Below are 14749 nucleotides of genomic sequence, written 5' to 3'. Positions count from 1 at the left end.
ATTTAAAAATCTGTATTGATCCCCAATAACAGCATGCCCAGCTAAAGTGAAACCAAGCAAGACAATCCACATGCTGCACATTTTGGATTGCATCTGTAACAGCAACAATCTTTATCTTTTAAGATTACCTCGAACTTGTTTTTTTATTAATTCAAAATATTATTTCCACATGACACTTGTGTAAGTTGCATACTGGATGACAATCGCTCCGAAACGAGTTGTGATTCAGCAGAATCCTCTCCAGCTGTATTTAAATGAGATTTAAGGTGAACACAGAAAATGTTCCCTCTTCAGCAGGTGAATGTAAAAATAGCTCTGACCCTGCATCATTCTGCATCGCGACAGCAACAAGAACACATTTTTGACCAGAGGGCAACTTTCAAATCAGGGCGTAGTGGGAATTGCTGTCACCACGATTTCTTTATTCATCCACCATCTGCAGCCTTTCTGTAATTCAACTCAGAAAAGAATAACTTCCAGTGCTGTAGTTAGTTGTATTCCTATCAAACTGTTTATATTGCTATGTATTGATTGAGTTATGTTATCTTGCTGTTAAACACATTGAGCTGCATCTTTTCATAAAGTGCTATCCAAATAATGTTATTATAATCATTACATAATCTCAGGGCTGCTATACAGAAACCCAGTGTGTGGGCCTCGCCTTTATATTCATACCAGGAGTCAGACCAAGCGCACATGGCTATGATTTGCCATTACACTAAAAGGAGAGTCATGTCGCAGGCCACTCAGCTGTAGGATTCATGAAAAAGACAGAGAAAGGCTTGGTTGTGAAAGCAATAAAGAGGAGAAGACAGGGAGTCAGCACCTTTTTTAGATATTCCTGCTTGTTGCTCATGAATAACCCAATGCAGATTTACTGGCTGACAGGGGCCATAATAGATTCCAGGGGAATTGAGAGGGTCTTTAATTTGTTTAGTCACAAGTCACAAGCAAGATACAAATAAAAAATCAACAATCTTGTGTCAAAAACCAAAATAAATACACGTTTTCGTAATTGAATCTAAATCAGACACACACACACATTCTCCTAATGCACTCATAAAGCCTCCTAAAACAGAAATAATGATGTCACAACAAAGACTGATGAGAGATGTACCCCTGTGTCAGTGTTCATGGCTCTAGCATGTGCATAAATCCCTCACAGTCCAGGCCATATAGCTAACACATTACCCTTTTACACGGTCCGCCATAATGGAAGTGTGTGTCTGCTTCGGTCAAGTCAACTGGCATGAGCACGCCACAGCTTACGGCAATTCCCCAACGCCCTCCCTCTGTAACTCTGCTGTTCCACCGCCCCCTCTCTCTGTAACGGGCTGCTAAACGACAGGAACCAAGATGATTCCTGACACATTTATATATTTATAGTCAGGACAGACTCTCTTTGGGGCTGACAATATATCAACTTGTTACACAGAGGAGGAGTTACTGTGTCCGAGCTCCGTACTTGTTGGTTTTTAATCTTTATTTATCCCGATAAGGTCTGCTGAGTGTGCGTGTTTTGGTAAGATTGCTGAGCTTGCAACATACAACCTGCCTTTTCCTGTTCATAAACACACTCACACACACTCACACCTGGGTGAGCGCCTAATGTTAGAGCAGTTAACGGCTCCTGTGGTGGATTGGCATTATTTCATTAGGGTTGTTATAGAAAAAAAGCACCCTATAAGGATCTTTAATGCAGATATAAACAGTAAACAAAGAACATAAACTCAACCGAGCTACTTTGACTAAATGTAGTGTCAGGTTGTCTTTAAAAAGAGGGCCTTCCCGGGCAACTCAGTATCACACTAAAATGTTGGGGCAGAGACAAAATAATGATTGACATTAAAGCAGCAATCATATCTTGATTTTACTTCGTATGGGTAAAGTTACAAACACTTTTTTACATTTCCTTGTAATGCACCTCTTACAATCGTCAAACACCATTAACTGTATTTAAGAAGTGGATGTAGCCATCGTTTTGTGTGTTTGTCTCAAGTTTGGCTTCATCAGCCTCTTGTTTTTTGGCACGAGAAGCAACCAATTGTTTAGGTTGGAGCTGAGAAAGAGCGAGGCCAAGCGGGACATGTGCTATTAGCATAACGAATGCTTAAATACCAGCAAACCCCAGCTTGCTAGCTTGGTTAGCGTAACTCAAATAAACTGAGATCTTAATTGGGTTGCTAATTGTGGCTAGCAAAAAACAGGCTTCGTGGTAGCGACCTGTCACTCAAAAATTGCCATGGCCACAATTTTATATAATTTGAACGAGTTGCGACTCATAATAAAATGGCCCTTTTAATACAAGTTTCACTTCAACTTTTTTTGTAGGAACATTCTAAGTTTGACATTTTAACCTTTAAATCCTAAAGCAAACCATGACATCACAATTGCAACATGTACACTTAGTTTTATTAAATGATTTGGATAAATTGATACCGGGTCTAATGCCAGGTATTCATCAGCCCTCACTGCCCCAATCTCACCATGTTCAAATCACAAATCAAAACTCACCTTTTCAGAACTGCTTTTAATCTGTAATTAAGGGTTAGGGGTATTGTGTTTTATATATTTATAATGTGTTGTTTTTATGAATTTTTACTCTGTAAAGTGTCTTTACGTTTTATAGAAAAGTGCTCTATAAATAAAATGCATTATTATTATTATTTTTATTATTAAAAGGATTCTGGAGTCCCGCGTGTGCTAGCATTGAGACTGGACCTCAGTTTTATTACATTCTATATTGCTTTATTATATTAATCTTTTTTTTTTTTTCAATAAGCATATATATGTTATCCATAGAGGGCACATTTTAATCCCACACGTAATATGGGGTATATAGCATCATCCAGGGTTATTTTCTCTGCACGAACAGTAAGCTGACAATTTTTAGTTGAGTGCTTCTTAAAATAAAAAAACCTCAAATAAGACGTGGCAAACAGAAAGAAGGCAGGGAACCACCAAGAATGTGCGTCGAAGCAATGAGCCAGTATAAGAGTCACATGGGGGAAATGTTTTGAGTGCACTATGTTTTCTATAACCACACCAAGATCATGAAAAAAAGAAGTCTAAAATGTAAAGGTCGTATGCAGGGCAAACTCTTCCACAGAGGAGAGTCACTCCATCTTCTTGAGAGTGAATTGGAGCGAGAGGTGTACGAGATATGAACACCTCGGCCTGGAGGCTGGAGGCTGGGGGAGAGGAGTGGATTTGAGTGTCGTCGGAATAGTAATGGTAGGTGAGGGATGTTGTGATAGGGTCAAATAAACTGGAGTGAGAAGTAGATAGGAGTCCAGGAAGGCGCCTGCAGAAATTCCCTGCTCCCCACCTCATCTCTGATAAGTGGACAGATCAAACACAAAACATGAGACCTGGGGGCATCAGGGACAGGGGTTACCTTATGTTGTGAGTTCACATCAAACCTACCAATCTAAGTTTATGGTCAAATTGAGCATGATTGTGGATATACCTTACTACCCTACTATTGGGAACGTTAATTCTACTAACCTTGATTCCTGTTGAACAACATTATGTATCTGTCAACCGCCGTCTGTGTCAGTAATACTTATTTAGTGAAACTCTGGCTGTTTGACAACAATGTTTTGCACTGTACTGTGCTGATGTTGTTTGTTTTATTGTGTTGTGTTATGTTCATTGTCTGAAATCAATCAAATCTAAGTTGAAAAGGAAGATGTATTCCTTTTTTTACTAGTCTGAAAGAAGAAATCTTATTGAAGCCAAATCTACAGCAGGTATATAGGACACTATCAATATTCCCCAGGGGAAAAGCCCTGACGTAGATAAGCAGGCGAAGCACACATATGTATACAGGAGGGTAACAGGTGTAATATGTTATCCAGGCCCTTGAGCGTAATACTCTGCATTTAATCCTCCTTCTGTGCTCTCACATCATCTCTTTCACTGTTTGTGTGAGTCCATGTGCAGCAAAACATCGGTAACTTTCTGTAACCATTTATTAAAATGTTGTTATTGTAAAGTGTTTTATAGTTTCATGGCTGGCAAATAATTAGCTTTTAATATCATATAAATGTGCACATATTCTACATAAGCAATGATTTAATTCATAGTATTTTTATAGGATATCTGAATTTACTACCAAGGTTTCCAGTTCATTTAACATATTAAAACTAATAACATGTATTTCTGTGTTGCTGTTTTCTGTATGACATGAATCTGCTATTAGAAATAGCAATAGAAATACTTTCCAAAATTAAATCTATGTCCTCAAAAAACGTAATTAAACGTTAAATCAAGTATGTATCTTGATGAAAAATAAATGTATTTACTTAACATCTCTTAGCGCACTGATATTATCAAATAACTGATTTTTAGACTGATTTTGCAGTAAGTAAGTTCACCTCAGGTACAGGGGAGGGGGGCGTCTTTAAAAGGCTTGAAACTAACTTAAAGTAAATCTATTTTCTTTATTGGCACGATATGACAGTGTAGATGATTACATTTATTGATGTTTTGGACGGGGTTCACTCAGATTAAGCGGATTAGCTGACTCGATGTATGCAACACCTACTGCTTTACTGATGCATGGCAGCAGCCTGGATCTGGTTCAAAACGTCACTTACAGATTGATTTCATAAAGTAATTTGATCAAATAAAGACTCAGTTTAACCTGTCAGAGTTCTGTATGTGATGGCTAGTGCAAACGTTGATTTAAATACACTCGGCACGTTACATGTAGGATTTTACCAGTGGTGTAAAGTAACTAAGTACATTTACTCTAGAATTTTCACATTATGCTACTTTTAACTTTTACTCCACTAGAGTTTGTTGGCAAATGTTCTTCTTTTTACCCCACTACGTTAACTTGACAGACTTATTTATTTGTTATTTTGCAGATTTAGGTATATACAAGATATAAATTGACACATACATTATCATATATTATTATAGGTTAAGCAACCCAGTAGTGTCTTTTACTTTTGGTACTTAAAATATAGATTGATGCTAATACTTTTTCACTTTTACTACAATTTAAGTACAATTTTGAAAGCAGGACTTTTACTTGTAAGTATTGTTAGTATTTTTTACACTGTAGTATTCTTCCACCTCTGGATTTTACCTGCGTTTTTTAATAGATGCAGGTGCATCTGTTCATAGCCTGCTATGTGCTTCAAATATAGCTTTCTAAAAAAAAGAGTTCAAAAGTTAATTAAAGCCAACCTTTCTAAAAAGATAAGATGTATTTTATTTGGTCATAGATATTCTATCACCACTAGATGGCAGTATTGACCTACTGACTGGCTCTTATCAATGTAAACAGCCTGCAGCTGACTCTGGTTTCTGCTGCTGTTTGTAGGTTGATGTTCATGCATGCACTCAACTAGCAGTTTTATTGACAAAATTATGAATAATTGCAAGAAATCTAAATGGATCTGTGATTTGTATTCACATGTGGATCAGAGTGTGTAAAAAAGCTTATCTTTTCACTTTTTAACATCTCAGCCTATTAAAGGATTTACATTTATGTGACTTCCATGTTTTCTTAAAATACATTTGACATGTTTCCTCAATTGCATATGCCTTCCATTTTGGAATGTTCCATCAAGAATGGAACACTGGAAGGTTTTAGAAACATATGGACCGGCTTCCAGGCCAACTGTTCAGTTATTCACCTGAAATTGAGACACACAGACCACACATCTGTTGCTCCTCACCGCCTTTTCAACACAAGCACGATTTGATTCAGAAATATCACAGACAATAAGTGCCATGTCAGTCACAGGTAAGCAGAGAGTAGTAAACAACAGTCAGTAAAGTCAAGTCCTGAAAAACAGACTTAAAGGTGGGGTAGGTAAGTTTGTGGAAGCCGTAATACTGTAAAAAGCACGACCAATCATTTAGCCGGCCCGGCTAAAATAACTGGATGGCCTACCTGCCTGTCAGCCTTCCATCTGTGCACAAGCTTATCTCGTGCCCTCATTGGTCATGTGCGCGTTCGTGTGTGTTGGAGGAGGGGCTTTGTATGGAAGTGGCAGATTTTTTCCGGCTGTGTATTTTCAAATTTTAGCGCACTCGGGTTGGTTTCTCCAAAATTACCTACCCCACCTTTAATTTTATTTTTGCTCAATACACTGTTTTTTTTTTGTGGTTACAAAATAAGAACCAGGCTTAGTAATAAGTGATCAAATACATGTTTCCTATTTTAAAAAACGAATTAAAGTAACATGTCATGGTTAGAAAAATCTTTTTTTGGATCTTAAATCTTGTACAGTAATTGAGTACATCTTTGTGAATACTCCTGTTTATGACATAAATCTAAATAAATGTGCATTTTTTTAAACACAATGTTGTAATAATCTCAGTAAACAATTGTCTATCCTAATATGTTGTTCCTTGAAGTACACAATTAGTACTTTATTAAGGGGAAATGTGTGCTTAAAAATGCTTAATAACACAACAAGTGATGTTTTTATTGTTTAATACTTTGACTACTTCATTTCTCAATCACTACAGACATATCCTAACATTTTTCATAAAGAAGAGTTTTGTGTTTTGTTAATTCGTTTCCCAGCTATTATAGAAAGCTAGTATCATTTGATCAATGTGATGTGATTTGTTTTGTGGACTGGGAAATGTAACTTAATTTTGTGTCCATTTTCCTCTCCTCCAGACGATTTCCCGATCCACGAGGGGACCCCTGCTGTCCTCCGGCTACGAGGTGCAGGCCTTTCTCGGGGAGGGCAGCTTTGGTAAGGTGGCCATGTGTATGGACAATGTAACCAACACAAAGAAGGCCGTTAAAATATCCAAGGATGGACCCCTTCTCTTTGAGCGAGCACTGGAAGAGGTAGATTACAAACTCTTATTATAACATCTAAAGTTACGTGTCGAGTTATTTTTGAAATGAGAAACCTACAACCTCGTATTGAAGGTGACAACAAATGGCAATAATCACATTTTGTACTGTATGTCTTCCACAGATTAAAATTCTCCAGAAGCTGCAGACTCTCGATGCAGATAAATGCAGTCTGGTGAAATGGTATGGCTCGTTCTACCATGAAAAGTTAATTTGTTTGGAGTTTGAGCTCCTGGACCTGAGTCTCTATGAGTACATGCTGCAGAGAAAACACAACGCTCTGCCCATAGCTGAGATCCGTCCAGTTTTACGTCAAGTATGTGGAATCATTCCTTTCTTTAGGAGCATCATTTAATTACTTGAGATTTAATGGGAAATCATACCTAAAAATCTACATTGTTGTGATCCTAAAGCATCTCAATCTTTGTGTTTCTTCAGCTGACAACAGCACTGCTCCCACCTTCAGGCCCTGGAAATAATCCACGCTGATATAAAGCCTGAGAATATTATGGTGGTGAACCGCTGGCAGCATCCGCTTCAGGTCAAACTCATTGACTTCGGCCTGGCTCGCCACGTGTCCGAGGGCCGTTCCATGGACCGCTGTTCAGAGTCGGTGGTACAGGTAGGAATAATAAAACATGTGGCACAGAGGCTGCGGCTTTGATGCAAACATTAGAAGTCTGTTTCTGAACAGGAAAATAAACTAAAGTGAGCTTAACAAGAAGTTTTCCTCTCCTCTCAGGGCACCAGAGGTCCTCCTGGGCATGGACTTCAGTGAACAGATTGACATGTGGTCTCTCGGTGCTGTGGCTGCGGAAATAGCAGCAGGCTTTGGACTGTTCCCCATGGACCACGAATATGACGCGCTTAAACTCATTGTGGACTTGGTGGGTCAGCCTCCAGATGTTCTATTGAACTGTGGACAAAAAGCAGCTTCTACTTTAACATTGAGGGAGCTACAAAACAGCAAACATGGAGACTTAAGGTCTGTCTGTCTGTGTGTGTGTGTGTGTGTGTGTGTGTGTGTGTGTGTGTGTGTGTGTGTGTGTGTGTGTGTGGTGTGTGTGCGTGTGTGTGTGTGTGGTGTGTGTGTGGTGTAGTGTGTGTGTGTGTGTGTGTGTGTGTGTGTGTGTGGTGTGTGTGTGTGTGTGTGTGTGGTGTGTGTGTGTTGTCTGTCTGTCCTGGATAAACAATGTAACCAAAACGTTGTCTCTCTGTAGACTCCCATGGGAGTTTGCATTACAGACCGGGCATCACTTCAGAGGAGGAACCCGTTTTTTTACCTTAGGTCTCTTGATGACCTGGTGGACGGTAGGTTGTCTTTTTAGATAATATAATGTCATTACAAGGATTTCTCTGGTACATTTTTTGACTTGCTTTGCATCATTTTACAGGATTACTTAGACATGTTTTACCTTAAATGTATTCCAGGTGATACCTTACAGACACATGGCCAAGAGAGAGGAGTTGCTGAACTTTGTGGACCTCTTGAAAAAGATGCTGGTGCCGGACAAGTGCGGACGGATTATTCCCCTCACAGTCCTGGAGCATCCGTTCTTCGCTGTGGAGCAGGACCCTGAAGTCAGCCAAAGCATTTGAAACCGTGATTGTTGACACGAGAGACTCTGAACCAAGTGTCACTCAGCAGCTATCAAAGAACGTCCAAAGTGTTGCGTTCAAGGCCATGACTCCTGCCGAGCACACAGTCTCTGCTCAGCCAGAAAGCATTTCTGTTAAGCTTGAGGACGAAGCTGCCTCACATGGAGCCTGGTAAGTCACATGTCTAAAGCCCTCACAGTCTCATGTCTTTGTCGTTTTTTTGATCGTACTAACATCCTGCTTCTTTGTGGTTGTTCAGAGGTCATCAAAGTGACCAGCGGCGAAAGAAAAGCAGAGTCAGGAGATTCTTGAAGAGCATCAGAAACGCATCAGAAACGCTCTCCTGTGTCCGCTGTGACAGCAACTGAACCAGCTTATTGCCTGGTCTTCATTTATTTCTATTGTTTTATTGTTATTGTTGTTGTTTTCTTTGTCAGTAAATATATTGACTTCAACTTAAAAATACTTGTGTGATGTTGTGGTGTGAACTTATAGAAGAGATATACTACTGGTCCTATTTTATTGTTATATATAAGTATATATATATATATTGTTATATATTGTTATAGGTATTGTATTGCTGTTTTGTACAGAGAAATGTGAGCATTACATTAGTGCCGTTATTTTAGTTAGTTAGTCTGACCTATATAGCTTTTGTTTTTGAAGGCAGCTTTAGGCCCCAGGTCTTTGGTATCTCATCTAGTAGACAGGTGATTAGGGTACCAAAAAAAGTCATATTTTTATACAGGGAAAAAGAGGACATAACGCCATTCTCCTTTGTATTGTTTGAACTTCAAAACATAAATAAAATAAAATGAACCAACACAATTATTGCCATGTAGATCCCTGAGTCAGATTCCCTACCTGGTGCTTCATACACATTACTTTTGAATAGTGCAAATCATGAGTTCATAATTGAGGTTCAAAGTCCTCATGTGTCCTGATACATGCAAGGTTTTGAATGCAGTCCAATAAGAACAAAACACAATTGCAACAAATCACATCACAAATAAAACTACTCTTGTTTTACTATTTATTTTTAAACAAGAAGTCATTAACCCTCCTATGTCTTTTGTTTTCCCCCCCCATACTTGGTATTCACGGTCAAATTGACCGGGTCCTGTTTTAACTGCTATTACATTAACACAAAAAACAATTAATCATCACCAAATTTCCTTGTTTTGAACACCCTTTCAAAATGTACAATTGTATCAGACTACGGTTATACATGAAAAACGCAGTAAATATACAAAGAATAGACACTGCACATGTATGCGTGTGCCAGGTGTGATCCATGTTGTAGGGGGATTGGGCACATAAGGGGGGGACAACACAATCTAGTGTATATGTGTGTGTGTGCTGTGTGGGTGTGTGTGTGTGTGTGTGTGATGTGTGTGTGTGGTGTGTGTGTGTGTGTTGTGTGTGGTGTGTGTGTGTGTGTGTGTGTTGTGCTGTGTGGTGTGTGTGTGTGTGTGGGTGTGACCGGGATATCTAAAGCCTTAATGCAATCGAATGTAAAACAAAAAAGTTATGATTGATGAAAGTAGTAAATCGGTCAGATTTGACCCGAACACAACAGGAGGGTGTTAAATGGTGTGTTCATCCAGGGCTACTTTTGTATATTTACCAAATATGAAATGAGATCACCCTCATGAATTCCAATACGTGGAAAAACAGCTCCGTTGTGTGTCTATGGAGGAGAGAGCAGTGCCGCCCGACTAGGCAGAAGCGCCCAACCTCAGCGCTCGACGCACTGCTTGAAGTTACAATTATTTAAACTTTGACCTAGGTACTGCCAGAAGAGGATGGCAAAAGTACACACATCCTTTACTCTAGTAGAAGTACACATTACTCGTTGTTAAAAAATACTCTGGTAAAAAGTAGAAAGTACTGACTCTACACTTCTTTACCCAAGTAAAAGTAAAGAAGTATGGGCTTCGAAATGTACTTAAGTAAAAGTACCCATAACTACCAACTGTTTTTAAAGAGTGACTGACCTAATTTTATATTAATAGAACAATAATGTCATTGTTAGCTAATGAATGTTTTGATGCTGAACAACGGAAAAATTACAAAGTCTTTATTGGTCCCTCTTCTTTAGAGAAGACCAGGAAATGATGGATACACGGATCGTGTTAAAATCAATAGGCACGCAATGACTCTAAATAATAATGATCACGCCACTAAACACAGATCAAAACTAAAGTAACAAACCTGTTTTCAAAATGAAAGAAGTAGAAAATACAGGTATTTGTGTTAAAAAAGTAAGAAGTCAAAGTAAAAAGTCATCAGAAAAATAAGTAGTGGAGTAAAGTACTGATACCAGAAAAATGTACTTAAGTAAAGTAACAAAGTATTTGCTACTCCACCTACTTCCCACCTCGGGTACTGCTGACCTTTCAACACACAACCAATAAGATGACGTGGCTAAATGTAGCCACGCTAGCTAGCAGAGAATTTAACTAAAGAAACGACACTTGAATGGCTGTTTTCACCGCAAAGAGATTAGCTTATGTGAATGCAGCTTTAGCTAGCTAGCTGTGGCGTTTTCTTCTTCCTTAATAAATCAAGCTGCTCTTCGGGGCTTCCCAAAAATCAGTTGAAACAGTCATTTTGCGAGGGTTGACGTTAAAATAAAGTATTCACCACCTTTCAGTCTGCCGTAAGTGACAGAACAGCAGAGCCCATGACGTTAGCACAAGTTAGCGAGCTAAGCAGCTCGGGATGCAAAATTGGTTTCAAACTGGCTAACAGGACAAAACAAATGTAACACGAGCTAAACAAACCAAGTTGTAATGCCCCTTTGCACAAATCATTTACAAATTAATGTAACAACTTGACAACACCAGACCAAATGTCAAAAAAGAAATACAAAATGGCAATATAGCATTTGAAGATCAACGATTGAGTGCTACTTTGATGACACGTTGTCCGTTTCCCAGCGGGGTTTCCTCACTGCGATGTCAGTTGTGTGTGCTTGGGTTATTGCAGGAGTGTGTGAACATACTTTTCTGCTTGAGTGTCAGGTATGACCTGTTGCACCAAAACTTCACTGCAGCCCTCAGAACGTCTGGATTCTGACGTTTCAACTCTGCTACCAGACTGAAGCACAAAAAAACACAACGCTCACATCAGTGTTACAAATAACAATAACAATACTAATAAACTTCTTTTCAGATAGGATAAAAAGTAGTTTCACTGAAAGAAACTGGGGGAAAGTCCATTGTCTTTTAAATAGAAGCTGAGTAAATTTGTGTTAGTATAACTACTCAAAGTGTGTGTGGATGTCACCAGTCAAGCTTTGTTCACGGTAAGCATCCTGATGGCTAAAGAATATTCATCTCCGAAAACAACACTGGTAAAACTTAAAGCATTACAAACAGCTCTCACCTGCATCACCCTGTGGTTCCTCTGGAAGTCTTCTTTGGAGTTTTGTCTTTTCTGTCACAACAACAATCAACAACTGTGGTTGGAACCACTTCATAGGCATTAAACTCTCACAGACATAAAACTGAAACTATATTAGTACCTCTGTGCTGCTCAGCCTTTGACCTCTGACTTTTGCTGTGTTTGGGGCTGTGACTCTGTGAGGAAGCGACTGATTCTGTCTGAGGGTATGGCAAAGGAGATCCCTGCTGTCACTTTCAGAGTGTTGATGCCTATCACCTCACCGTCCTGAAAGCAACACAACATTAACACAGTTCAAATTAGACTGGACTTTAGTGTTGGGTAAAAAAAGGCTTACATATCATTGCCATTAGTACAATATTACCTAAAGGAAAATAGTTCACACAGGTAAAACCAGAAATGTTGCCATAAACAGGCACTGATACAAATAAAGCAATATTCATGCAAATGTTAGCATGGAATACAGTCTGATTCACGTCTTAAAGGGGCTATTAAGCTTATTTTCAGGTTCATATTTATATTTTCTGCCTCTACTTTGAAATGTTTACATGCTTTTATGTTCAAAAAGCTCTTTAGATTTCTCATACTGCCTGTGCAGCAGCACCTCTTTTCACCCTCTGTCTGAAACCAGAGCCCAGTCTTTTCTGATTGGTTGACTGGCCAGCTCTGTTGTAATTGGTCAAACTGCTTAGAGATGTCCCGACCCTATTTAATGATGTCACTATGAGGTAACACTACAATGTATACGTTTCAGGCAGGGGGGGGGAGTGTGTGGCAGAGAAACCAAAAAGCATAATAGGGCCTCTTTCATCATTCAATTAAATTATTTTATCCTTTTCTTCATGCAACAAGTTTGTATTTGTTATTTGAAAGTGCAGATATTTAAAAACAAAAAGTTAATTTAATAATATAGATCAAAACTAAAACTCACTAAATCTCCAAGCTTACAGTCCAGAAGGCAAATAAAAAAACACATATTTATTCACCTTGTATTGTGCCTTACTTAAAGGTGGAGTAGGTAATTTTGGAGAAACCAGCTCGAGTGCGCTAGAATTTGAAAATACACAACCGGAGAGAAATCTGCCACTTCCTTACAGAGCCCCTCCTCCAACACACACGAACGCGCACATGACCAATGAGGGCATGAGATAAGTCTATGCACAGATGGAAAGCTGACAGGCAGGTAGGCCATCCAGTTATTTTAGCCGGGCCGGCCTAAAATGATTGGTCGTGCTTTTTACAGTACTACGGCTTCCACAGATGACATTTTTTTATGGATTTTTTGTCAAAGCACTTTCATTCAGATTATTCATTGCTATCGGGATGTTAAGAGCATTCCATGGAATATAACAAAAAGTGTATCTCAAGCCGGTTTCTCAAACTTACCTCCCCACCTTTAAATGGATCATAAGTACATGGTGTATGGAATTGATCTTCTGCAATCCGGTTCAAATCACACAGATTTATATTTATAGATGTCAGTTTTAGAAGCCCGAAAAAGGGCAAAATGCGGCCGTCATCAGACTGTTTTTAGTCTTGTTAATAACTAGAGGCCCCGAACTGCTGTGTAAAAGGAGGAAGGTGTCGGCAGTCAATGAAGGTAATAAAACAGTCAATACAATTGTTCTGTGAATTTCAGCAACCACGAGTGGCCCTTGAGCGTACAATCATAAATGTGAGCTAAAATATTAGGCTGATCATAACACTACTCACCAAGTTAACAAGAGGTCCTCCAGAATTTCCATACTTCTCCCAGAAAAGATGATGAAACAATAACATTGATATTTTAAGAAATATGCAACAACCAACATCGTTATGCAACAAAAAACCTCATGTGCTGAGGTGTGTGCTGTGCTCACATTAATAATGGCGTCGGTTCTGAATGTAGTCCATGTCTGAGTCCTTGATGCCCAGCTTCCTTTCCGTCTCTCTGGGCGTGGTGCTGACGATTGCCGGTGGTGGACGGTGTTCTGCAGGGCGAAGGGGCTGCCAATAGCAACCACAAACTCCCTGGCCTCAGACCAGCTGAACAGCCCAGAGAGACAGCACAGGGAGCTTCTTCTGCTCCCATGTGGGATCAAACATACCAGCACAGAACAAACAGGCGCGACGAATGAAAACATTGAAATGTATTGAAAATAAATGTGCAATAGAGACATACTGGAAAGAAATTAAGAAAAAGTGTAATGAAAACAAAACTGTCTTAGTATTTGAGATGTGGGTGTGAGAATACACACATTGGCGCGGTGTCTCTGAGTCACAGAGCGGGTGTTTAGGAAAAGTATCTGGCTAAGAATATCTAGCAGAAAGCTGTCAAGGACACGTGTCAGGATGTGGGTTATTGTGCAGTAGTAGTTCAGAATGTTTTTGTACTATAACATACTTTGATTTGGATGAAGAGAGAAGGGTGGAGAATGTTATGAGGATATGGTCTAGACTTAATGTGCCTGTGCTGAGTTTGTATGCTCTCACCTGGGGATTGACCTTGATGGTGGCGATGTCTGCCTTCCTGTCTACATGTCTGACCACAGCCTCGTATGCGTCACCATCATGGAGCTGCACGCGCAGCTGCACATGCAGCTGGGGCCGCCCTGTTACCGTGGCAATGGCATCCGTGGTCACCACAGAGCGTTGGTCACAATCACACCTGAGGGGGTCATGATGAAACCAGAGCCGCTGGAGAGACGCACGTGGTGACTAAACAGGGGGTGTCTGGAGACGGCAGAGAGTGAGGCTTACATTTGTAACACATTATATTGGGTGCAGGTTGTGTTGTGTTTCTATTGACAAGATGCGTGAAGGCTACCCAAATAATTATATTTATAATTTAAAAGGTTATGTATTATAACAAATGCCACACCTTATGAACATTTCAATGTGGACAACAGCTGGTGCTATTTTCTCCAC

At 39.5% G+C, this 14749-nt stretch overlaps 1 protein-coding gene and 1 pseudogene across 1 annotated transcript; one reads left to right on the top strand and one right to left on the bottom strand.

Annotated features, from left to right (window-relative positions):
- Positions 1-1212: 1212 nt before the first annotated feature.
- On the top strand, positions 1213-8434 carry LOC117481167 (homeodomain-interacting protein kinase 2-like). The gene is made up of 6 exons (XM_034128748.1): positions 1213-1326; positions 6650-6826; positions 6960-7151; positions 7302-7444; positions 7578-7722; positions 8267-8434. The coding sequence occupies exons 1-6, from the start codon at positions 1213-1215 to the stop codon at positions 8432-8434; spliced, it is 939 nt and encodes a 312-aa protein (XP_033984639.1).
- Positions 8435-11416: 2982 nt separating this feature from the next.
- The window catches only part of LOC117481160, a 4838-nt pseudogene continuing 1505 nt past the window's right edge, over positions 11417-14749 (bottom strand).

Source organism: Trematomus bernacchii, unplaced genomic scaffold, assembly GCF_902827165.1.
Source record: "Trematomus bernacchii unplaced genomic scaffold, fTreBer1.1, whole genome shotgun sequence".
NCBI lineage: Eukaryota > Metazoa > Chordata > Actinopteri > Perciformes > Nototheniidae > Trematomus > Trematomus bernacchii.
The sequence above is the reverse complement of the archived record's forward strand: the minus strand, read 5'-3'. Positions and strand labels throughout refer to the sequence as shown.